We start from the raw sequence: 27,650 nt of genomic DNA, 5'->3' as shown, positions 1-27,650 counted from the left end.
GGTAGATTTTAATACTGAATTCCAGGAGTTTCTTCTGAAGAAATCCATGGAGCAATTTTATTAGGTGTTCATAGAAAACTTCTTAAAGGAATCTTTGAACTTATTATTGGAGAATTTTCAAAAAGAAAATCTAAAGAGACCTCCAGAGAAATTTGTGAAGAAATCCCAGGACTCCCTTGAATATTTTGTGAAATTTCGGAGGAATAGCTAGTGATATATCTGAATTAATCCTAGTAAGAAACTTAAGGAACCCCTGGAGAAAATTTCCAAATAAAAATTCATATAAGTAGATTTATATAAGCAGATTTTTAAAGAGTCCGAGTTTTTATTTTATTTGGAGGGATTTCTGAAAGAACTCCTAGATGTAGTCCAAATATCACAGAGTTTTTTTTTAATTTGCAAGTAGGGGGATTAGGGGCATAATGGACACCCCTATTTTTGTCGAAGCCGTTGACTTTTATGTTAAACTTTTAATGCTTAAGTGTAAAGGAACAGGTCACGGTTCAATTTTTCAAAAGTACCATTCAGAATATTGTCGCGCTTATCTTTTATTAGAGTCCTGCGGCGGTCGTACGCTCGCAAGGCATACCACCGCATGACAGCCGCAAGGCAAAACAAAAGAAAAAGTGTTGCCGCCAAAAACAAAAGCACGTGGGTTTCGTGAAGAGACAGATGTTTTTGAATGTATTTCTGACGAACGGCAAGAGGCGGCTCAGTGGAATGAGTGTTCTTGCTGTCAAACCCCATATAATGAAATTGTTTATTTTTAAATGTGGTGACGCTGTTATGATTAGTGATTGTCGCGCTAAAATCAGAAGCCAGAGGCAGATAATCGCCATATTCTGATTTTTCTTGAGAGCTATAATAACCAAAATATCATTGAAATTGAAATATATCTTTCATATGGTGAAATTCTTATAATTTCGAAGCAGCAGCAAATAAGGTATTACGAGTGTTTGAGTGTGTCCATCATATTAACAAGTGAATTGTTACCTTATCTACATGTATACGGAGATTAAGCAATGGGTGGAGTATTTTATTTTTGATCAAAATTTACTTAAAATAGCTATTTTAATGTTGTAGTCGATTCGGGGCGAAATGAACACTGGCAATTACGAATGGATGTACGAGCATTGCATACTGTTAGGCGTTTTGGAGGGTGTGAAAAAAACCAATCCGATTATTTTAGGCTAAAGTATTTAATTAACTTTGATGTTATGTAAACTCGTCTAAGATGGAGTATTATATCTGTGGTATTGATCTCCGTAGGCAAATTACTGAACTGATCGATGTAACCAAAGAATTAGCATAAAATATGCAGGGGTGTCCATTATGCCCCGATGGGTGTTCATTTCGCACCGTTCCATTCCTGCCAGCCACGATTAAAACACGATTAAAAATTCGTTATTTCATCACAATAAAGATATTCTACCTGCTGTAAATGATTGAAATACGTAGGAAACAAGCTAAAGTTGTAAGTCAACTGATAATATGTTAAGTTTTTCTTCGTTATACAGGTCTAACGTACTCATTTGCTTAGGGTGTCCATTATTCCCCTAACCCCCCTATGAGATAAGTGATGTTTCTGTTAATTTTGAGAAACACAATATTTTGAAAAAATACATAAGTAACTTTTCTTATATTTATCAAGATGAAAATAATTTAGTAGGTATATATAAATAAGTATAAGGACAATTTCCCGTTTTATAATAGCTTTTACGGCGCAAAAAGTTTCAATATTCACAAGACTTGCGCTTAGCGTATCAGCTATATGAGCAAATTGTATATAGGGTAATTCATGTACTTTGGACAGGCTGAGGACAATGTTAGGAAAATCGTCCCATAGCTTCCTTAGAAAGGATTTGATTATTTTGTAAAGTTACTATTACGCTTATAATATGATTGTACTTTGCGTTCCTGGTGATAAACAGCTTAACGAACGCATTTAAAGCTGAGAAAATCACAATTTCCAATCACCTGTTAGAAATGCATTTTGGACACCGAATATATGTTTTGGACACCCTCAGGTATATATAATTTGGACAGGGCAATTATCACCATGTTTAGCAATGAATACTGCTTTATCATGAAAGTAGCATACAATAACAAATATTTTCTTGTAAATAATCAAATTTCTCCGCTTAACAGGCATCTATTTTGATAACTATTACAGATTTTGTTAAAATCGAGGAAATATCGGCAGAACCACATAATACGCCTCCAAGTATGCAATCACATAGCATCCCCATGTAGTTCGTAAGATGACCAAAATATATTTACAGTAGAAAACTTGTAATGTATTTTGGACACCACCTATTTCAGGCGTTCTAGATGAATGTTAAGAGATTGGCTGCCCAATGCTTCTTAATTGAACAGTTTTCATTGCAATAAGGCTTTTAAATTTCTTACAATTATCAATTCAACGGTTCTGAGGTGAATATTGTATGTGACTGTGAAGTGTATGTCGTCTTGCATACCTGTGCATTTGAGGGGTTTTAGTGAAATATTTTACATTTTCGATAATTTTGAAGTAAATTCTTAATTGTTAAGCGTATTTTCAACGTAAGTCATCAGAATAGGGTCTGTTTGATCCAATAATCGATATTCAGAAATATCTACTTTTATTAGCTCTCCGGAGCAAGACATATTTCACAGTGCATGTCCAAATTATATACATGTCCAAATTATATTTTTTACCCTATGTAGCATTTCATATTAATAATTTCGAATAATTTCAATTATCGTAAAAACCTTTTGTCAAACGAAAACTATTGTGCCCTGTTTCCCAGCCGAGGTGGTTGCTCCAACGACAACGCAGAAGAAGGTGCCAACCGAGGAGAGTAAGAAACAGGAGGAACTGTGAAGGGGGTGGACTTTGTGAAAAGCTCTTGATAAAGACGATCCCGTTTGTTGGAGTGTGGAAGAGGCAAAACAAGAACAACAACAACAACACACTCAATTCAATTGCCCAAGGGTAGTTCTGGTACACGTGTAATTGTCTTCCGGAAGGAGGCTGTTGTACTCTGTTTTTGTTGTTGTTGGTTGCTGCTGCTGCTACTGCTGTTGCTATCGTTATTACTGGTGTGGGTAGGCTCAAGTTACGTAAGCTTGGCGTCAGCTTTAGGGGTGTTGAGTTCTAGTTAAAAGATGTGAAGGCGCCATCGAGAAAGCGGATTTTCGTTTATGTGGGATTCAAGATTAGGTAATGGATTGGTGGACTTAAGGTTCACAGCACAAACTTTTACTTTTAAACATAGGAAAAGAAAAACATATAAAATTCCAAAGAATGGTCAGGATGCAATGAAAGATTTCATTAATCACTGTAGAAGTGTTAAACAATATTAAACTGAGAAGCAAATTCTGCACAATTTGAGGTGTTACGCTGAAGATGAAAGACCGTGATCCGAATACAGATACATGGTCTTTAAGAATACCCGTGCGCTCACCTCTTGGGCCACAAGGCCCCCTAAAATAAATATTTGGACAAATCATCCACCAAAGATAACACCTAACAAAAGAAATTTATCACTGCAGTTGTGCTCCGAATCACTCCCATTTCTCCTTCCGCGCCGGTCGATCTTTCAAGACTTTACCGACTCATCCGTAAAGAACACCGACAAAAGGCATGTTTATTATTCAGGACGCTATTCATTCATTAGGTTTGCCGCCGAAGGAAGGAGATTCTTTTCGCTCGCCTCGAAGCACTGCACTGTCAGTCGGTCGGTCGCTTCGGTGCGATTCAATAATTCACACTAATTGCTTCGTTTTTCATTAAATTGATTTAATCCCACCGTTACCACACCTCTCGGAGACGATATCCGGTTGGTCCGCCGGTGGTGCAAGCATTGAAAGACTCCCTCCCTTTGTCCTTAATCCTGTTCGGGGAGCTTAATCGAGACACTGGCTGCCTTGCTCGCTAGTAGCTTGGCAAACATACTGAGTGAAATGTTTGCTGGCACAAATCCTTGCCAAACACAACCAAAAGCAATCGGCCGGCATGGTCCGTGGTCGTCGGCGCGGAGGATTCGAGTCGGTTTCGCGCAAGTGTTTATTCTAGCACTAATTAAGGTCAAGAGATGGCAACAGAATTAATAGCAGCAGAAAAATTCGCACTTCCCCGGTATTGGTCTTTTTGGTCAGATCAGGGCACCCACACCACTCCTTGGCCCCCAGCTGATGAAGAGCGTGCGGTAGAAACAAAGGAAAAGGACGATGAAGTTTCGGAAAAGTCACTCCTTCTATTGCTGGATGGATGCTGAATGTTGGATGTTTGTCCGTATACGAGTGTGGGAATGATTGCAAGTCCGATGAGATGTGTTTGCGGTTTCCATCATTAGAGCGGATAGAATCCGAGAAACTTTTGCTGGTCACAGCATTTTGTTTGAGTTGAGCTCATCTTCCCAATTGGAGCTGGGAACGGGATACTGGTGGGAAATGCACTTTCGGAACTCTTAAAAGTCTTTCGATTGGAAGGGCTGGGTACTCGGGACCTACTGTTTACCCCATTAGATTGGTTAGGGCCTTGGTCAGAACTCAAAAATCAATAACAGATATGTCACAATATCAGGTTGATTTTTGAGCATTGCATAGAATTGTTTAATAACACTAGTACAACCTAGAGAACTACTTAATTTCAATTTTGGGTTTATTATTTTTGTTTTGGCTATAACTACTTAAGGACAATTTTCCGTAATAAAAACTTACAAAGTTTTGATAAGAACTTCTGATTCAAAAAATGTAGGATTTTTGGAAAAAATATGGATTTTTGTTTGTATGAATTCCAGGAAATTCGATCGTCTGAACATTCTTCCACAAATTTAACAATTATTTTTTCTTTGTGTTTTTTTTATCGATTGATTTTCGGTGAGATCACCTTGTAGCGGCGATTGAACTATTGGTACCATACTTGTTTTTCTTCTAGACTTCCAACACATTGTTTTGGATTTCTTCCGGAAATTTCTCTATTGCCGTAGGAATTCACAATTCGCTTAGGAGTTCTTCCATAAATTTCTTTTGAAATTCCCGTGGGAAATTCATTTATAGTTCCTTCGGCTACTTCTTTGAGCATTCCAATAACAAGTCTTCCGTGGGCTTATTCTTGCAATTCCCTTACGAATTATTCTTGTATTTTTTTTTCGGGGCTCGCTTCAGTAACTCTCTCAGGGTTTTTTTTAGGAAATCTCTTCTCAATGGCTCCGGCTATCACTAGAAGTTTTTCTCATGTTATTTTGCTTTTGACTTTCGTTCTTGATTTTATTTTCTGGACCTTAGGAATTCTCCTTTTTTTCGAAATTCATTGGCCGTGGTTAAGGAACTCCTCCAAACTTTTCTTTTTCTTGGTATTCAGTTTATATAATAGTTTGAATGGTATGTAATTTGCTCAGAAACTTTTGTATTTTCTTCAATTCCCAAGGAAAATTCTTATGGAACTTTTTCGAAAATTTCTTCAAAATGTCTTACGCTGAATTTCTAGATTGTAAATTCGTCTTAGAATTCCTGCGATATTTTTTTTATTGATAATTTAGGAATGACATATTTTTGAGACGATCCGGCAATTCCTAATATTTTTTAGGGAATTTCTCCAAAAAAAAAAGTTTTAGGGAATATAGCAAGGTTTTTAGGTCCTCCTTAAGCAATAACTTTGGCATTTTTTTTTTCAGAGAATTCCTACGATAATTTCCAGAGGATTTCAGCTGCTTGCTTGTTGCAAGATTTCGTCAAGAAATTTCCTCAGGAGCAGTTTCTACAGAAATTCCCGTCAATCATTGAAAAACTTCTTTCTAGTAGTATGAATTTTTAATATAGCTTAAACTTCATATCCAATCAATTTCTTTAAAAAATCCGGCAGCTTTTCAGGACTCCCCCGGAAATATCTTTAGAATATCCTCCGGCAGTCATCTAGAAAAATGACAGATTATTTAGGATTTTCTCCAGAAATTTCTCTATTGCCGGAGGGATTGGCAATTCGTTTCGGAGTTTTTCGATAATTTTTTTCGAAGTACTCCGACAAATTCCTTTATAGTCCCTCCGGCAATTTTTTCGGTAATTCCAGTGACAATTATTTGGATGGCTGCAACAGAATGAAGTGCACGTAGAGTTAGAGTGGTGGCGCAATATCTTCTGAAATCACTTGTCATCAACGTGAATAAATCATTGCCAACGTTACATCATGTAGTGGTTGTAAAAACATTCGCAGTGCTGGTATTATCTATCTGTTTTCACCATCAATAATCTCTACAAAACCGATTAAGCTGTGCATGAAGTTATCGTCTTATGAAACCACGCCATTTTTCGAGTAGTTCTCGAAGTGCTTGATTCAGATCAGAGTTTTCGTTCATACTATGCCAACTCACGAACATCTTCACAATAGTCATCGGAGTGATATGGCACTCTCGGAGTTAGCAGCTTTGCTACAGTCACGGCTGGGTGATATACAACAACGCACACAGGTAGATGTGGAGTCTATCGAGGCTGCTGTCAAATTGCAGATGGTCTCTTTTTGTTCAAACGTTTCTGCGGATATCAAGAAGATGAGAGTAGAGAATGTCCAGGCCGCTAACACACTGAGAGCAGTGATCAACAACTATTCGGAATTTGTCAGGAGAACCATGGAGAGATTTAGTCGCCAAACCAATCTCATCATAACTGGAGTGCCTGGGGTACTCATACGACGACCACATTCCTGTAGCTGTTGCTCAACGACTATCGAGAAGGACCACTACTGTTAATCGACCGTCTGTTATTATTCTACAATTTGCGATTCGCTCTCAAAGAGATGAGTTTTTCTCCCGTTACTTGCGAGCTTGCGACCTTTCACTGACTAGCATCGGGTTTTCGAGCAGTAGATGAATTTTTATCAACGAGAACCTAGGGCCTGAAGAGAGGAAACTGCGATCGATGGCTGTCAAGTTGAAAAAAAAAATGGAATCTTCCACAGTGTGTTCTCTCGGAACGGAATCGTCTTCGTGAAGCTATCATCAACACAACAACCGATGGCTGTGACTTCCGAGGCTTCGCTGGGAAAATTTCTGGTCAGAATGAAAAACATCAATCCTTTCCAAAAATGTTACTCTTAATCCTTCCAATCCTCTCCGGCACTCCTATGACTCCTTCCTGAAAGTCAAACATGCTAACGTATCGTTGATACCTTTCCAAATTATGCTTCTCTGTATCCTTCCAATCCCATCAACTTATCCTATGATTCCACTCCTGAAAGTCAAATCTACACCGTTCGCTACCGTTGCTGCTGTTGTTGGCTGTTGCTGTCTGCTGCTGTTTTTGCTGTTGGGATTGAAGGACGTTCATATATTGCTGCACCATAGGTTCATTCTACAAATCATTGCACTGTATCGAAATACTGCCTTTACGTTGATTACTCTAATTTCTTTAAATAAAAGAAAATCGCGTTAAGTACTGTTCCTTTGAATTCCACTAAGAATCATCATCTAATTTCTTTGTTTTTCTTGTGCCACTTGTAAAATTATTAGTATGAATATTATGTTATTTTGCGAGGGGGTAGTGTTCACAATACATTTCTTTCTTTTTACTGCCTTAAGCTCTTTCAATTATGGCTAGTATTGCCAGTAACAACACCTCTGCGAATTTGTGTATGCCCGGAGTTGTTTTGAAGTCGGCTCTGTTAACACCGACAATAACAAAAACACTGCAGAGGGAACTTCCAAATATACACATCGCAAGCAAACAGCACAAAAACATTGGCTCGCTGCTCCCACTGGTCAAGGACCGAACACCAGTCGATGAGCGCAGCAATGTCGTCTACAAAATAGACTGTGCTCAATGCAATGCGTGTTACATTGGCATGACAACACAAAAACTAAAATCCCGCATCTCCAAACACAAGTCTAACATGCGAAAACTGGAAACATTGAGAAATGCCGGACACACTATTGAAGACACCGCAATCCAATCTATATTGGAAACCACGGCCCTCATAAATCACGCAGCACGAGCGGAACACTCATTCAAGCTAGATGATACGAAAATTCTGGACACAACAAACAGAGGAAAACATCTGCCTATTCTGGAGAGCTGCCACATCCACAACACACGCAATACAGTCAACAAACGGACGGACACCGACAACCTCCACGTCGCATATGCCGGGGTTCTCCACTGGCTGAAAAACAATCAACATCAACGAACGAGAAACAGATGATCAAAACAAACTCGCACAAAATTGTAAAACACAACACTAACACCAATACACAATCCAAGATGATTCTGAACACGCACACCAGCAGCAAAGATCGATTGCACGAACACACATCATGAACACGGAAAGCAATGGTGATCGATCAAGCGCGAGGTGTCAAATTCCAGTGCGGTAAAATTCCGGAAGGGTTTTTCCACAGTTACCGAATCCCAACCGTTAACTGCTGTGAGGGAAAATTCATTCCGCTGGACAACCTTTGTTCAACAGAACACATTGGACGAAGAATCTGTGATAATTGGTAAAAATAGTTAATTTCCAATATTTTTGTAAAAATCACCAAATTAAATAAACAATCATTTTTAGAGTCCCTGATGAAGGTCCTATATGCGACCGAAACGTTGGACGAAATTAAATCAGGCCAAACATTTCAATAGGTCCTATCTGCATTTGAGAGGCTCTCTTTGTTCACTTTCTCTTTCAATTATTGCAATGTAATGGTACACTTTTCAACTATTATTGCAGTACAAATCAAAAGACGATTGTTTTGACCATCGTTCAATGCGAGGAGACAATCATAATACAAATAAACAGCTGAGATATTAACGAAAGAGAGGGAAACCAAAGAGAGCCTCTCTTCTGCAGATAGGACCTTTAGACATGTTTGGCCTGAAATAGCAGTATTTGAATTTTGTCGAGACTGAAAAAGCCATTTTCAAGTTACATCTCTTGTATAACTGGTCAGAGCATTTGCGCAAGCAAGCTTGAAAAACTAAGTGAGTTGCGTGAAATTCTATCTTTATCAAATGTCGATGTATTTTGCATAAGTGAGACGTGGCTGATCAAAAGGATTGATGATTGTGTTGTAAATGTCAGTGGATACCAGATTGTAAGAAATGATAGAGTTGGACGTATGGGGGGTGGTATCGTTGTGTACGTAAAAAAGGATATCAAGCTGAAAATTTTGCGTAAATCTGTGTATGAAATAGGCAACACTGAGTTCATATTGCTAGAACTTTTTATCAATGAGGAAACATTCCTTCTAGGAGCTTTCTACAACCCTCCTGAGTTGGACTGTTCCATGTTACTTGATGCTGTGCTGTGTGAATATGGTATGGACTAAAATCAAATTTATTTTCTTGGGGATTTCAATACCAATATGCTTAATAGTAGTGCGCCTAAGACCAAAAAACTCATCAGTACTTTAGAGGCCCATGGTTTACACTGCATCGGTAAAGAACCTACTTATTTTCACGAAAACGGAATTCACAGGAAAAAATAATTAAATTTAAACGACATGTAAATCGTAGTAACTGTGAATTTACACGAGTTTAAACGAATAAACGATTGAAAATTGAGTTGAAATAGATGCACATATTTTAAGCATTAAAAAAACACTCAGTTTTACATTTTTATTATCTTAATATTGCACCGCATCTTATTTTTATGTTTGCGTTTATAAATAAATTGAAAAGCATACGATTTCCCGTTGAAAAAGCTAGAAATTTCAACTATCGTGTAAATTTACACGATCGCTCGTTTAAAACTCAAAATACAAATGGCGTCCCTGGGTTTAGTTTTGATTTGCTCGCGATCGCAAGAGTTGTTCTTATGGAAAGCACCGGAAGATGCGCTGTTTATAAGTTTTGTGTCGTGTTTTTGAGTGATTGAGTACGTAAGAAAACCATAAGTTAAACGAGTGCATGACGTCGAGTGTGGATCACAGTATTTACAAAAACAGCGAAAATAATCAGCAATGGCGCCTCTAACAGCAGCCCCCGCGTATCTTCCGGTGCTCCGTTTTGCGATGCGCTTCGCATCGAGAACAACATTCATGGCGCAGTTTATAGTAAAACAGAGCAAAACAAAGCAGATGATGTTTGATCCCTTTGTGAAGGGACCAAATTCTAGATAAAAAAGGCATCATTAGGAAACCTTGGGTACTGCTGGGATGCAATCCAAAGCTGTAAAAATACACCTACGTTGTTTATGAACCCATCGTTTGTATTTAAACGAATTTAATTTTACACGACTCAATTTACAGGTCGTGTATTTTTAAGACATCACTTACTTTTGCGTTTATTTCGATGCTCCAAATATGTGCATCGAAATAAACGCAAAATAACACGAAAATTTTAACTGTGAAATTCTCAGCTAGACCTTATTTTAACAAATGATCAATCAACAGTTCTTCGTTTTAATCAGATTGAAGCACCTGTTTTTTCTCATCACGACCTCATATTTGCTTCCTTGAGTTTTTCAAGACAAAATGAAATCGATTCTTATCAATATCACGATTACAACAAAATTAATGCAAAAGAGTGTTTTTGTTTTCGATTTACTTCTTACTCACGAGGCAGGCGGGTGCGAATAAACTCACACACTGTTTACTCTCGGAATCGTGAGAAAGCGTTGTGTTGGCTTTTCACTCGCTAGTAGCTTCATGATGAGAGTAATTCCATCACTGTCGCCAAAACATCGTTCAAATATAACATCTATCACAGCGGCAGCGATAAGGCAGAACATGGGGTCGGACTCGTAGTGATCGGGAAACAGATGAAGCGAGTTATGAGGTGGAAGCCGATCAACGGGCGGATCTGCGTATTGAGAATCCGGGGCAAATTCTTTAACTACAGCCTAATCAATGACTATGCGCCGACCAACGAAAAATTCGATGATGTGAAGAATGCGTTTTATGATGCGTTAAGATTGTCATCGGTGACGCCAACGCGCAGGTCGGAAGAGAGGACTTTTTTCCGTCCAATCATCGGTACGGAGAGCCTCCACTCCGTCACTGATGACAACTGCCTGATATTAGTCAACTTTGCTGCCGCCAGGGGGATGGTCATTAGTAGCACCTACTTTGCACGCAAGGATGTCCGCACGCACACCTGGAGACACCCAAATGGCGAATTTTGCATGGTATTTCAATAACTAAAATAAAGTAATACATTCAATACATTTTACTATTATTGTTTATTATGAGCATCTCCAATATGGCATTTCCTTAGACAAGTAGACGACCACAGCGTCACAGACAATAGACATACAAATGACAAATATAATACAAATCTTATTACCACACAACCAAATCGATCAGGTGCTGGTAGATGGCCGACATTTCTCGGACGTAATTGACGTAACTGATTGAACTTTTAGAGGTCCCTACATCGACTCAGATCACTATCGCGTAGTTCAGCGATCCTCAAGCCTATTTTTTCAACTGCTTGTATTGCACTTCCTAGATCCATTTGTGAAACATTCAACACGTTATTCTAGGTTATTTTGGGAATAGAACAATCTCCTAAAGTAACATTTCAAGAAACTCTACAGCAACATAGAGTACTCGGCGTCACGTGCGGCCCGCGGGCCGCACTTTGCTGATCACTGTCGTAGTGTGTAAGATTCGAGCTAGGTTATCAACCGTGTCGGACTCTAGGAACCGGCGATCGATGCGTTTCAACATCCAGTGGTTTTCAACAGACGGTACGGTAGCTGACTATCACCAGAAGCTGGACGAGCGGATAAGTGAGATCAACGAGAGCGATAATCTCAACGCTCTGTGGGAGTCTGTCCACGGAGCGATGAGTACAGCAGCGCGGGAGGTGATAGGTACTGCTCAAATACGACGTAGGAACGGGTGGTTCGACGAGGAGTGCCAGAGGGTAACGGACGAGAACAATGTTGCCAGAAGCCGGATGTTGGTGTCGGGGACCCGGCAGAGCAGGGAGCGATACAGGGAAGCAAGAGTAACCGAAAAACGAATCCACCGCAAAAAGAAAAAAGAGCACGAGGGAAATGTGATTGCTCAGGCGCAAAAGAGTATGGAATAGAATGATATGCGGAGATTTTACGAAACTGTCAATGGCGTGCGGAGAAAAACAGCGCCTTCTCCCGTCATGTGCAACGTTCGTAATGGAAACTTGCTGACAGACGAGACAATGGTGGCTGCCAGATGGAGACAGCACTTCGAGGTATTGTTGAACGGTGGGAGTGGAAGTCCGACGGACAGAATTCGAATCGACGACGACGGACAAGCTGTGGAACCTCCAACGCTAGACGAGGTCAAGACAGCCATTAGGGGACTGAAGAACAACAAGGCTGCTGGGAAGGACGTTCCCAGCCGAGCTTCTCAAACTCGGTATTGAGCAGCTGTATCAACCCTTACACTGTATTATATTGAAGATATGGGAGGAGGAAGAATGGCCTGCTAGCTGGTTGGATGGTCTCATTTGCCCTTTTTCAAGAAAGGGCATCGACTGGAGTGCGCGAATTACAGAGGAATAACACTCCTCAATTCAGCGTACACAATTTTGTCCGGAGTTCTTTTCCACAGGCTGAAGCCGATTGAGGAGTCCTTCGTCGGCGAATATCAGGCAGGGTTTCGTGAGGGCCGATCAACGACGGATCAGATGTTCACCCTGCGGCAGATTCTCGATAAATTTCAAGAGTACAACTTGCAGACCCATCATCTGTTTATTGATTTCAAGGCAGCGTACGATTCAGTGGAGATAATCGAGTTATGGCAGATTATGATCTCAGCAGGGCTTCTATTTTGTGCACTTTTTCACAAAAACTCACTCAAGGTTAAACCAATTGACCTATTGTTTGTACGCGATGATATACCTACAGATTTGTAAAAGAAACACAAGTCATTTGAAATTGATTGAGTTAAAGCGGAAAACTTACCAAAATATCAGTTACTGCCAAAGGGGTTCGGTACCCTGATTGAAAGAATTTGATGTTTTTTTTTAATTATTGCTATTTATTGTGGATTTTCCGGAGAAATTCATGAAGGTTCTGACTTCGACTGGCGATGAATTTCTAGAGAACTGTTGGAAGAATTTTCCATTTGCAATTTGCAATTCGCGCTCAATTCGGTCGATTTGTATTGTAGGAGTTTATAGTAGGCACTGTATTTATTATAATTGTAAAGTAGGCTTTGGCTAGCAGAATAGAGTCATCCAATGATTGTCATTAATCCTCGAGACGCCAAATAAAGTAGTAGCATCTATTACAAGCTCTCTTTTAACTTCTACAGTATGCAGAAGCGAGCATAAACAGGTGGCACTTGAAAAATCTTAAAATTAGAAGACACATCAAGAAAGATTCACCAAATGCACGGATAGCTGGACTATGTTTGGGGGCTATTTGGTGGTGTTTTGAAATACGGTGCGTGGTTGCAAAGGATGAACTACAAATTTTCTGCATTCCACGGCGAACCCAGGATCCAGATGGTAGCCAAAGTCAGAACGATGCCGATAAATTTTCAAAATCTCAAACGATTTATTTTGTAACATTCTCCCCCATCGAACAGAATAGCACTTATACAATGACCCAGCAATCTGGTCCCGGCACTCGGTTGATCTTTGCCCCAATTTCCAATTCCGCTTGTAGCGAAGTTAAATTGTTGTTTAAACTTTGTAGCTCCCAGTGAGTTGTCGTAAAATGCGTTTACTTTACTTCTTCTCTCCATTCCAACAGCAACAACGACGCAAAAAGTACCATTAAAACGATGATGCAACCGGTCATCCCGCACTCGATGATGCGCAGAAAAACCATCCTCATTTCCAGAAGGAAATCCATTTTCCGGTTGAGAGTAGATAAAACAGAATGATGGTGCCAGAAAGTATAGCGATAAACCTGGTCAGCGCTCGCAAAAAAAAATCCTTTTGCAGCCGTGCTTCTCTATACGTCCAACCGGCTCCCATGTATCACGTTACTTCCGTTTGAATTAGGAGCCGGTATGAGGAAAAAAAATCAGAGGGAAGTTCTGCACGATAATTCCATTACTTTGTGCGATGCCGTGCTTTGCCGTGTGTAAGATGTAGTTGGATTAAGTTGGCAGCAAAAACTACGATGGTTTCTTTTCATCATCATAACTAGTGTGAGCCTCGTTACTTAACCCTTGATTTCTTGATGCAACATGAGCGTGGTATGTTCAAGAAAACAAGCAGAAATATGTTAGAAATAACATGCAGGGCAGTTGGTGTAAGGTTTGTTTTGGAACATAGTCTTTTCCATTGAGGAACTGAGAGTTTTAACCGTTATAATACAACTTTAACGTCATCTCTACCTTGCACCTAGCAACACCCCGGCCACAGCAGAGTACCCTCATAAACCTCATTTCCCATCTCGGTTCAATTACCTACCTGATCGGTGATAAAACGTATCTCTTTTAATATTAAAGCTAGTTCGTAATCAGCGGATGATGTGAAACACGTGTGTGGTGGCGCGATTGCATCTGGCATTCGATTGCTTCCGATCGGTCCCATACTTCCATCATCGCTACTGCCACCGTGGAACATACGGGAGAGAAGACAGAGTGCCTCGTTAGTATAGGTCATGTTGATTCACAGCGTACATCAACTCACCTATAAACAGTCCTGAAATACGTTGGATTATGTGGCAGTGTACCTCCGGGGGTTAGTGGTCTACAGTTGTGACGAAAGTCATCATCTATATCTAATACGTTCGCTAGTAACGACTTCGATGATCTGCGAAGGAAGAGAGATGCGAATCAGATGATTTGGGAAAATTTGACCCAGGTAAGGTGCTTAGAACGTACCGCTCTTTCAGTTCGACGTCCTGTATGTGCGTTTTCCGTTCGGAACTATCCGACGTTGGCGTTGGTGGATATTCCACTGATAAGGATCTACCCGGTCGGCTCATTCTTAAAATACATGGCAGCCAATATAAAAATATGATTCTAACCTGTTGATTAGGAAAAGGAAAAATGGAAAAGTTTATAAAATACAGTTAATTTTAAAATTAAATTAAAACGATCGTTACATCCGGTTGGTCGATATAGGTTATTATTTGTACAGGTGATTAACATGGTGAAGACTGGCACTTCAGACCTTATATTAGAAAAAAAAATCAGTAATACAGAACCCGTAGAAACCACGTATATGCGAAAGCATGGAAACAGTGTCTAGCACTGCGTACAACAATATTCAACAATATTATCTGATGGGTCACAATTGGCGATGAACATTGATGAAGTCAGGTCCCCTCCAGAATCCGTCTATTGATAAATATCTAATGCAATTTATGAAAGAATAGCTGACATGTAAGGTCCATTCGACTTTATGTCATATGATTCATCTTCCTAAAAAAGGGGGTTTCGACCAAATGTACTTTCGACCAAAGGTCATTCGACCAAACTCCATTCGACCAAACTCCATTCGACCAAATGTCTTAGATCTGTTTCAGAGGGTATCATGGTCGTCTCAGGGGCGTTTCAGAGTGTTTCAGGTTGTATCAGACAATCTCAGGGTTTTTTTTTTCAAGGAGGACCCAAGAGATTTCAGGAACGTTCAAGAGAGTTCCATGGTATGTCAGGGTCTACTGGAACCCTGTGAAACCTCCTGAAACGCCCCCCAGACTCTCTGGAGTATCCTTGGAGTCCCCTGAGAACCTTTGAAGCGTTCTAAGTGCCCCCAGGAACACACCTGGTACCCCCTGAGGCTCTCAGGAAGATCTCTGGAACTCCCTGGGACCCATCAAAGCGTCCCTTATGCCCCCTGGAACTCCTCTGAAATGCCCCTGGAACCCTTGCAACCTCCTGATACGCCCCTGAGAACTCAAAGTACCTCCTGAAACCCTCTGGGACACCCTTGAAACGCCTCTGAGATCACATAGTAGCCCCTGACATTCCTTAAGGGTCTGTCAACTTGACAGTTCTTTTAAGGAAATAATTATCGATCTATCAAGTTTAAGTGAAAATTTATTTAATTTCACCAAATGGAACAGACCCTAAAATGATCCTGAGGCCCCCTGAAACGCCTCTGGGTCCCTCTGAAACATTCCTGGAGCTCCTTGTAACACTGAAGCATCTCTGAGGCTTTCTGAAATCTCTTTGAGCCCACTTGAAGCGCCCCTGAGACCTTCTGGTACTCCTTGAAACTCCCTAGATCCCCCTTAACATGCCTCTGAAATCTACTGGGACCTTTTGAAACGCCCTTGAGATCTACTGGTACCCCTGAAACTCTCTGAAACTTCCCTGAGATTCTCTGGAATTTCCCAGATGCCTGAGAAGCCTTCCTGAGGCCTTATGAAATGCTCTTAAAAACTCCTGAAACGCCCCTGAGATCCCTCGAGGGTTAAAAGACTCCTGAAATCCCCTGAAACGCTCATGAAGCCCCTAGAGACTCCGTTCTTTTAAGCTATCTGGGAACTTCCTGGAAGCCTAAATATTTCAAATACCCAGGAGCAAGACCTGCACTCGCAAACTAAATTTCCTCATCAAAGCCCTAAATTTATGCACAAAATTCCTTCTTTTTATGCCTTTATTATCAATGTTCACCCAACCAGGTGCACGAAAATAGGTTCCAGTGTACAAGAATAAAACTACTTGCCAAAATAATATACGTCACGGTATTTTTAGCAAATAATAACATTTTTCTGCAATATTCGGTCATTCTTAGAAAATCGACATAATTAAATTCCGAATGTCATAATGCTTGGTGGTTTAGTAGATCCCCGAAAATAATCGGAGGTTCACTGTATCAAGCCGAACAACATTCTCTGTGAGATATTTTGGTGTTACAACTTTCTTTTTGACATCTTGGACGTATTACTAAATCAAAACCAGGTCTCTCGTAGAAGCATTTGAATTTTGTTTTAGGTTTCGGACACATTTTTTCAAAAAATTCTAAAAACTTCTATTGTTACTTGAATAATCCTTGGGTTCCACCAACTTGCTCAAACTATTGTGGGGGTATGGAGGCAGGGGGTTCAACTACGAAGACAAAAAATGCTTTTGATAGGAAAATTAAAAAAAAAAATCGTCAAGAAATGGAAAGGCCATCCGTACATGCTCCCCTAAGTAGGCGCTTTGGAATTCTTCAAAGAATTTTAAGAAATAGAGATTCATTTTAAAGGATTTCTAAATTCCACCACGAATAACTAAAAATAATTACCAGCAGAGTTTGAGAAATGATTTCAAGGAAAATGAAACTCGTTGAGTTTAAGACTCATAACGGAGAGATTTCTAAAAAAAATGTTCGAAGAATTAGATATCTATAGAAATATGCAAATGGGATTTTATAAGGTGCACTAAACCATTTTGCAAGAAAAAAGATCTTTTTTTTTTTATTTTTGTGAGAAGCTTCGTAATGTATTCATTTCCAATTTACAATTGAAGAATAAAACATTAGTACATTATGAAAATCTTCCCTAAAATTCTGTGAAAATAGAAGTGTTCATGGTGTGGGCTCGAAATTTTTGCACCGATGATTTTTTTTTTCAAAAATCTGCAACATTCTTTTCAAAGCTGCCGTAATTCTGCAAAGTGACGTAAGCGACATTGATAGTTTTGACCCATTTTTTTGTTATTATACATAACACTCTTGCTCATGCTTTAAGTTGCTTTCCATAGATGATAGATTACGACTAGATCTTGCATTTTAATACAGCAGGCATACCACATTGTTATTTTTACTCCAGATATTATATATAATATACCAAAAAATATCGAGATTTTGAATGGCGCTTACGTCACTTTGCAGAATAACGACAGAAAAGATCAAAAGTATTCCATACCAAAATTGGGTGAAAAATGTGTAACACATATAACAATAGAATAGTCGAAAACTGTATTCCAAATAAAATGAAATCTGCAAGAATGCTCAAAAATCTGTGTAATCGTTGTCTGGTCGCCTGAATTGTTGCCTGGTCTGCGGCTTATTTGGCTAAAGCGCCAGTCTTGCAAATACGGAGTCGTGGGTTGGAATCCCACCAGAACGCGGTTTTTCATCTACATATATGCCAATTAATTAACATTCTTTATTTTCAGGCAGCACTTTTTTTGTACCAGTAAAACCACAAAAACGATCCTTAAACAAATACGAAACGATCCATAACATATATTTGCATGTTCCACGGAATTGAACTGAAAATCCCTAAAAAAGCAGTAATGATCCATACAAAAGTGCAATACGATCCATAGTTTATGCGAAAAGAGCAATAAAATTGCTTACAAGACCCCATGAAATGATATTTTTATGGATCGTTGCGCATTTGTTTATGGATCATTTGGTTTGTTTTATATGCAAAAGGATGTTTTCCCGACGCTGTCGTTCGCTGGCGTTCCAGGGCATTTTTTTCCGAAAATTCCAGCTCAGCGTTGACGACGAATTTTAAAATTGGTGAGATTGTTCCTTTTATATCTACATACTCCTATTTATTCGTTTGTTAGGAGTAATCAATCGATGAATTTTTCAGCGCAATTCGACTTTTGGTTTTAATTAAAGCGACCGATTTTAACATATTAAGCTACAAATGTAACGCATAACTTAATCATACTGAATTCCTGACCATTCCTGTACCAAAATCCAATTTCCTTTCTATTTTCGAGGGCGTCGGTGAGTCGCTGGCATCTCGATGAATAGTTATCCCTTCCCTACTATCCTTTCCCATCCACATAACGAGTTTCTTATCGTTTCAGAGAGCGAGCAATGGCGCTTAAGGTGAAGGTTGCTCGAGATCATAATAATAAGCTTGGCTCCCGCTCTAATAACCCTCTCAACCACCCACTCAAAACAAACAAATCAGACGGCGCACAGTGTAGTGTGACTTGGTCAAATAAACTAACAAAAGCGTCCCAAAATGAGCTGTATTGAAATAGCAGTTATACCTTTGAGTTTTGGCACACATTTAATTTATTGCATATGCCCACCAACACAATTTGTTCTTATAAAACATTTTTAAATTTATTTAAATTTCTACTTTGCCCAATATTTTCACCAATTATCCCATTGTGCACCACTTTATTTACGTTTTTGTTGACAACTCTCTCCTCTCTTCTCTCGTACTTTTTCTCTCTGACCGTAGAAAACTACCGTGTTATGGGGTGACATTAATTGATGTAATTTCAACTCATAAACAGCGAACGATTGTTCTATTATCTATTGAAATCAAATTGACAGTATGATATTTAAAATAGTTAAAAAGATTAACAAAATAACAGCCTTGTTTCGTGATAAACATGAACTGCGGTTTAATCAATTTCACCGTACGTTGAACAATACCACTCAGTTTAACAATACGTTTTTCCGTTTAAGCGAACCGCGATGTAAATTGATCCGGGTTTTTGACCACAAAAGTGGAAAACGCGTAAGTTTTTCGCGATAAACGGTAGGTCAGGCGAAAGTGAGGACAATTTCACGTAATCGATCAACTTATTACAGTGCTGTGTTGTTTGAAAGACTGCTAAAAAATGATCTAAAAAAGGTGGGACGCACTTGTCGAAGAAAAAAAAGTGCAGTGTGTGCTACATTTTGGCACGAAATCGTGAAAAGATTGTGAAAAATGCAAAGCAGTACTTCCCGACGGACGAAAATATAGTTGTCTACCACCAGTAGCAACCTAAGTGCATTTTGAGAAGGTAAGCACGTATAATTTTGAGAATTTGTTCGCTTACTTCCGCGCTACTCGATGACTAGGATGAGGGGAGGGAGGTGTAAGAGAGAGGGTGGCGGCCATACTCGCTGCCATTTTGTGACCCCAGCAACTATGTCCTTAAGCCTAGGCTTGTTAGTCAGGACACAGTGTACAGGGGATGGCCAAAATGTTTGGGATAGGCACCTTTTTTTCTCTCACAAAAAAGTTCAACATGCTGTAACTTTTCATAGAGTGCATCAAAAAATCGGTTCACTGGTTTCCGAGATATGACAGTTCAAAAATTAGTTGTTTAAAAAATAGTGTTTTACCCGAACGGTTCTAACTTCGCGAAATATTAATCAATCGTGCCCAAATTTATATCAATGATGCACATATAATAGGTTGACAAACAGTCAAAATTTGAGATTTTTTTATGCACTCTATGAAAAGTTACAGCATGTTGATTTTTTTTGTGGGAGAAAAAAAGTTGCCTATCCCAAACATTTTGGCCATCCCCTGTAAATGCCTGTGCCCCATCCCGGAACCAAAAAGGCCCATGGAGTGACAACATTTCTTAGCTATGTCACTCCCAACGTTGGTATTTAAAGCCAACGGGACACAGAAATACAGCTGTAACTCGGCAGTAGATACATAAAAATTGCTCAAATTTGGCCAAATAACATCTTAAGATGTGTTCATTTCACCTACAAAATATCATGTGAATCGGTGCAGTGCTTTTTGTTGTAGCAATGAATGAGTATAATGTGCTTCATTGAATTTTGTACAGCCCCTAGTTTTACTTGTCAGCGCTGTAACTTTTGAACTTGGCAAAGGAAATGGCTGAAATTTTGAACACAAACCTCTCATTCTACAATTGTTGCAAGGGCAAAATTTCAAAAAAAAATCGATGAACTATCAACAATTTTATAGTCGAAACTTGTATTGGGACTGATAGTGATTTTAGCCCCTCAGACAGCAATAAGTCAGCACCCTTTATTGTTTCGATTGTACTATTGAAAATACTATACCAATAATTATCAAATTTTGCAGGCATAATATGCACATAATCAACTACCTTCTGTGAAAATTTCAAGAAAATTGCCAAAGAAATTCAAAAGTTATGAATAGGCAAACATCGCACGAAACACACGAAATATTTTCACTTACACTCACCCCTGTCAACACCAGTAGCTTTCAAACCAATTGATCAATGTTGATGAAATTTTGCAAGAAAGTGTCTCTATAAGTATCATAACTGCTAACAAAATCTCATAATTATTATTACAGAACTTTGAACTGTAGCGTAAAAGAACCATCTATTATGCGAATGAAAGTTGGTCATGATTGTACAAAATGCTTACAACCACATCTGTTTATTTGTCACCCACAGTTAAAAGTAATGCATCGATTTTTATGAAATTTGGCACAAATAATAAACATACACCAAAGATTTCTCAGTCAATTATTTGGCCCATTTTATCGATTCATTACAGAGCTACAGCCGTACTTCTGTGTCCCGATTATTGCGGATACAGGCTTTAAATATACTAAAAGACACATTCTACGGGCCCCGTATCATCAATACTCATTTTTCAAAGTTGAAAGTTGGCATATTTTACATTTTTATAGCATTCTACACTACTCTTGTCGTCTAAAATGTATTCAACATGATATTAATGTAACAATAAATATTTATTGAACGACGGTTAAGATTAAGAATAAAATCATGATTTTAAGGCATTTAGACACACTATTCATCAAAGCTGCCGTATTTTAAACACCAACGCACTGATTTTTCAAAAGTCTTCCATGATTAACAGATAAATGTATGTAGATTTTTTAGCATACAAAGAATTTGAAATGTAATACTTTACAACTATGAGGTATGGTTGGTCAAAGTATAGGATTTTAAAGCGTTGTAACGTCACGGAAAATCAACCTTTATGAAATTTATTCAAATTCGGAACAATTTTCAAATTTGAAATTTTGAATGGTCTTTGTACTCCAAAATATCTTTCAAATGAAAAAAAAAGAAAGTAAATCGGTTCACTGACGCCTGAGTTTCACCTGGTTGAAGTTTGCGTTGTAACGTCACGAAAAAAAGTTCTGTGGAAAAGACCAAATTTCTCTGGCTGCAGTGGGCAAAGGTAGTTCTATATTCCAAACCAATTTCTTTCTCGTTGTGTATGAGCCCTTTTTCAAGGTATCATTCATAAATTGCGTACCATTAAGTCCCTCTCATAAACTACGTAGGCTCATGAGACCCGGGGGATTTGATGTTTGGCCAACATCTACGCTCTGTACAAATTCCAAAAATTGTAACTGTACTGCGATCTTGTAAAAAGCCACTCAAACCGACCATTTATATAATATCAGAGCCAAACAGACGAAACACTGTCAAAATTACCATCTCATATATCTCAGGGTAGTGATAACTTCGAGAGTTGGTGTTTTCAGCAAAGTTGTTAGGTTGGTCAAAGACTTACAGTTGATGGTATAGTATATACCAGTATATAGGTATGGTTTAAAGTTCCAAAAAAAAGCGGCGCCTCAGGACCTCAGGACCCCGATTACTTGGAATGATGGTTTCTTCGGCAAAATTTGGTAAGTCAAGGACTTGCAGTTGATTTACCATTTGATGCGAGATTTCGCCACTAGAAGACGCTAGTTTCCATTTTGCAAAAGCTGGCAAATGATTAGAGTTTCTCAAAAAGTGTTCCACAAGCTGGAATTTGTTTCACTTTGGACATATTGTATTCGAATCAAATGGTAATTATAGACCAACATATTATTCATAAATGTTCTAAAATTGGTTTGATTTGTCACTTGGTCCCAAAATACAAGAGTTAATAAAACGACAGTCAAAAAGATGTATTCTGCTTGAAGCAATCCATCTTCGTGTAGAGCTTACCAATCAAGTCCAAATTTGTAGCAATTACAGATAACAAGATGAGGAACTATCAGTCAAAATTTGAAAATTCTTGACATTTTTTTTTAAGTTACGGCTTGTTGAATGTTTTCCAAATAAATGATAAAATTATTATACTTTGTAAATTTGCCACTAGCGCCACGGTTCGGCAGAAATTAAAACCAAACGGCTATTAAACTGAAATTTCTCGATCTACCAAACAACTTTACCGAAGCAACAATTTTTCTAATTATTCAGGATCCTGAGATAAACGAAGCTAAAATGTGTATACCCTCTACCGCCTTCTAGTGGAAGGATTTGAAATCATACGGCCTATCAATTGAAAGTTCTTGACCAGCCAAACAACTTTGTCGAGGACACCAACTGTCTAAATAATAAGAATCTTGAAATATAGGAGAGACTGAGGAGACTTGATCCCTGGGGTGACTTGTTTCTCCCCATGTTTTCTTGGAATCAAAAACAGTTTTCTTCTAACATATTTTTTCCAAAACTACGTCTGGACAAAAGATTATGTTTTAGCTACAAGTGATTGAAATTGTGCATTCCACTAATTTAGAACGACTGACAGTTTGTTTTCAGTCCTTCAGAAATCTATTAAAAGATTCCAAAAAGTCTCAATAACTTTGTGAAAAATGAACCAAATCGTGTCAAAATTCCACAGCACATAGTTTAAATAAAGAACTGTTAAACTTATTTAGCCAACTAAGATTTTTTTTAACATGTTTAAGGTAATTTAGCTTAGTATATACAATATTGATATGGGAAAACTTGATTTTTCGAGGATTACACACACATTACATGTATGAAAAATAAAATGCTATTTGGAACCCTCGATTGGAATTCTGATAAAATTGATTGATTGATTGATTAGAATTGATAAAATGTGTCAGATAATTATTATTTTAATACACATCATGAAAAGGGGGATCCCATTTGAAAATATGGCATATTCTTGAAAATTTAAGGAAATTGTTCAATTTGAAATACATACATCCAGGAAACCTCAAAAGAAAATAAATAGGGAGCGTCTGAAGTTATTTTCCCTTAAAATTAACCGTGTGCTTTAAAGGGGTTCAAGTGTCACCCATTTTTGTAAAACGCATCATAAGACATGTCCCAATATAAACCCAATTTTGAAAACTTCATCAATAAATTTAAGCCTTTCTGTTATGTATAAACTTACAATAGATGCTTACCTGTTATTGTGTACGAAAATCGGATCTAGTTTGTTTTTGTTTTAATAAACGTTACAGGCAAATCAAGAAAAAGGGATCAAGTCTACCTAGTCTTCCCTATGGAATGGAAATTATGTCAGTGTTACGCCTGTCTTTGATATCACTAGAATCACCGACTCATGTATCTCAGGACCCTGATTACTTAGAGAGTTAATTAACTTCTTAAGTAACTTCAGTTTAAAAGTCTTTTGGTTTGAGGTTCTGCTTGTCTAGTGGTAGTTGACATTTTGAAAAACCATGCACATTATATTTATTTATAAAAAAATGGAACAATTTAAAAAAGGGCCCAAAAATTTACAAATTTTGACTGCTAGTTTTTCAATTAGTCAAAACTTGTAGGAAACTTTTTGAGAAATCATTTGCAAACTATTACAAACTTTTAATTAGCATCGCCCAGGGGCGAAATCTCACGTCAAATGGTAAATTAGCTGTAAGTCTTTGATTTATCAAACAACTTTTCCAAAGACACCAACTCTCTAAGTAATTAAGATTTTTTATCACTGTTAGGTCTATTTATCTCTGAGATCACAGTAGTTGGTCTTAGGGTCCTTAGTGATATACAGATCCTCTGGTATGCTTTTGATTCAATAAATTCTCGCAAACAAATTAAAGCATTTTCACTTGAATAGATGACATTGCATAGATTATTGAAGAAATGTTTATCTTGACGGCGTGATGAGCTGAAAAATCTAAATATCTGGCGGTGTGAAGTAATGGATCTCAGCGCGCTAGTCTTTGGGACAAAACTAGAAGAATATGGGTGGTACTAAACCGAAGATGGGTGTCGGTGTCATTAACCTTCATGAAGGAATATTGATACTACTGATAGCAATAACTTGGCCCTCCGAGCCATTTATCACAAAACGGATTTTCAATTGAATAAAGTTCCTCTTGAAGCAGTGAAGATAATGCAATAATATAATCACAAATTTGGGCAAGTTTGGCTGATTTATCTGATTCTAACATGATGTGCATTTTCGTGACGTTACAACGCGAGCAGAACCATGTTTGAAACTGAACGGGCGTTGTAACGTCACGAAATGTAAAAGTCGATTATTCAAAAACAAATCCGAAATTTATATGTTTTATTTCATTGAATTGAAGAACCAACCAATAAATTTCAATGGTAGAAAAAAAAATTAGAATATCATAAAAATCCGAGCAGATTTTTTAAGATGTTGGTAGCGCGTTAGAGAGGGTCGGATTCTAGCGCGTTGTAACGTCACGCTACAAATACTCATTTCAAACACGTTTTTCTAATGCAAGCTAAATGTTCAATAGGTCAAATATATCAGAAATTTTATAAGGAATCCGAATATGAAAAAATATTTTGAGGTTTACCATCGTTTTCATGAGTTATAGTGAAAAATTTGACTACGAATGCGTCAAAACGTTGTAACGTCACGGTAGAATGTGTCAAAACACTTTCACTAACTCCAACATATCTACACAATATACTTACACAATCTGAATCTTGTCGCATCACTCGCTTATAGTGATTCCCAAATCACCCCATTCCAAATACCCAACTCCTTGACACCAATGGGAGTGTCGGTGAGTCGCTGACCTCTTGTAAAGTAGGTGTCATATCCTCACATCCTTCCCTATCCTCGTAACGGAGAAGATGGGCGTGGCCGGCAATGGAAGTTCTCATGTCTTTTTTACTTCAACCTCTGATTGGATAGCTGTTCCTTCCCAAATAGCATTCCATAAGCAATTAGAATAGGAGTATTAATGTTTTATCATGACAACTTTCAGTATGCAATCTACGAATTAACGGGTGGTCACTAAATAACGGGAATGCTTTGAATGTGCTCTTAAAATATATGATCTTTAAAAATGGCAATCTGAATTTAACTATCATAAAGGTTTAACAATGTACGTCCATGGAAAATATAAAATTTAAGAAAGTTGAACGTAGTAATTTGTACAGTATTTTTTTGCAGTGATGTTGGAGCAACTGCTTTGTACGACTTTTCAGAGTTTACTTTCACGCATTTTCTGCGTCTGTGAAATCGTTGGTCAAAATAAATGGTTTCTCAGCTACCTTTAGCATCTACACACTCAAACAGTAATAAGAAAAAATGGGGATACTGACTTGTTTTTTTTTTTGCTTTGGTTGTAGCCTTTTCCCGTAAATGACATTTATAGAAATTTCCAAAAAATGTTATTTTTCTGTATCACCAAAACGTGTCGATGTAATTTGTGCACTGCGGTTCATTGTTGAACTTTTTTTGTGCTATTTTTTTTATAACGAACCATTTACATGTTGCTCAATGTGTAAATGTGATTTGATGTAAATATTTGTTATTTAACAAGGCATTCTATTGATTTATCCAGCCCATGTCACAAAAGAAGATTTTATTATGTGAAATGATATCATGCTTATTGGTTTTGCTAGTTTTCCTCTATTTCCTTCAGGATCTGTTTCTTGGGATGCCGAAATTCATTCAAAACCGGGCGGGTTCTAGTTTTATAATGGTTTACTATTAACTTTTTTTACGGTTGTTTTGAGCAACCAGTAGAGCCGTCCAAGGCGTTTTGGTAGTGCTTCCTGTTTCAATGTCGTTTCCTGCAGAACAGAATAAGTTGACACAAAATAAAAAAATACGCTGACTTTGTGGATAGATAGACGATGGTTTTGTCTAAAAAATGTTTACTCTATGGACGCTTCTATTGTTTTTAATCAGCTGCTAAAAGCATTCCCGTTATTTAGTGGCCACCCGTTACTCCGTTACCACGCAACGCAACGCAATTTCAAAACCGTCAGATATTGAGGGGGGCCAATCAAGCAAAACCGGGAGAAATCCCTGAAAAAAATGCTGTGAAGAAAGTCAATGAATTAATCCTAAATGCCTTATGGAAAAAAGGGAACCGTGCAGTACCTCAAGATTTGAAATCTAAAAAATTAAAAAAAAACATTTTCAATCGGTCAACTATTTTTCAAGACATCGTGTCGTGATCACCGTAACGGCACTTTTTGAAGACACAATTTCGAGATAATCGCGTTTAGAAGTTCGCGCTTTGCTTTGTCCTTATGGAGAGGGCGCTGGGATGTAACTCTTGTTCTAACTCTCCAAACTTTATGAAATTTGGAATGTTTATTATCAAGCTAGTATATTTTCAGATAATGCATTAAAAGAAATTCGTTAATCCCTGAAAGGATGAAGGTGAGGTGGAAGCAACACTTCGATGAGCACCAGAATGGCACCGTGGAAAGCCCGAGGAAGGAACGACTGCCATTTCATCAGAGAGCGGAAATGAATCGAACCAACTCCTAGTTTGACGGAAGTTACGAATTTACACCATTCACCTGCTAAAGAACAACAAATCAGCAGGTATGGGTACGTGAGGGCAAGATGAGTCAGTGCCGTTTTCAAGAGTATCAAATATTTTTGGATGTTCTAATATTTTTTATAGAGAAACAAAGCGGATCGTCAAAGAAAAATGAAATACTTATTCAAAATTTCTCTGCATTCTTTGGACAGGAAAAATAAAATGGTTTTGATATGTATGTCTTTTCTATTACATATCTTATCATAACTGACATAAATACATGATCAATAAAACAAATGGTATTGACCTTAATTGACTAACTTTTAACTCCTCTCAAAGTGACATATAACTGCAATGGAAGATATGTTATTGTGAGAAAAAACTCCCATTCTTATGGATGTTAAAGTCAATTCCACAAAAGAACACCAAAGCACAATAGCATTTTTAATATGATGACGTGAATCAACATTCTCTAGCAGCAGCAGCTGCTGCTGCTGGAAAGCAATTTTCCAGCTCAGACATCCAGAAGCAGCTACTTCGCCCAGCCCGGAATTTCCACAATTTCCTTTGATGTTTGATGGAAGCACTCCCCGGTTTCCACCCCATGCGGGGTGCTGAGACTGCTTTCCTTGTTGTGACTTTTTCCTCGAAGCAT

The 27,650-nt window shown here is 38.2% G+C and overlaps 1 protein-coding gene across 2 annotated transcripts in view; it reads right to left on the bottom strand.

The window, feature by feature from the left end:
* The window catches only part of LOC115268599 (neuronal acetylcholine receptor subunit alpha-7-like), a 437,921-nt gene that overhangs the window by 17,708 nt on the left and 392,563 nt on the right, over positions 1-27,650 (bottom strand). The window contains exons 11-13 of one of the 2 annotated variants that reach the window (XM_062849461.1): positions 14,739-14,884; positions 14,545-14,667; positions 14,323-14,461 (exon numbers count right to left, since the gene is read on the bottom strand). In XM_062849461.1, the coding sequence (XP_062705445.1) occupies positions 14,323-14,461; positions 14,545-14,667; positions 14,739-14,884 (408 nt within the window). The remainder of the gene's footprint in view (positions 1-14,322; positions 14,462-14,544; positions 14,668-14,738; positions 14,885-27,650) is intronic. The other variant, XM_062849462.1, reaches the window with a different exon arrangement.

The sequence above is a fragment of the Aedes albopictus genome, chromosome 2 (genome assembly GCF_035046485.1).
Source record: "Aedes albopictus strain Foshan chromosome 2, AalbF5, whole genome shotgun sequence".
Lineage (NCBI taxonomy): Eukaryota > Metazoa > Arthropoda > Insecta > Diptera > Culicidae > Aedes > Aedes albopictus.
This window is presented reverse-complemented; position numbering and strand designations above follow the sequence as displayed.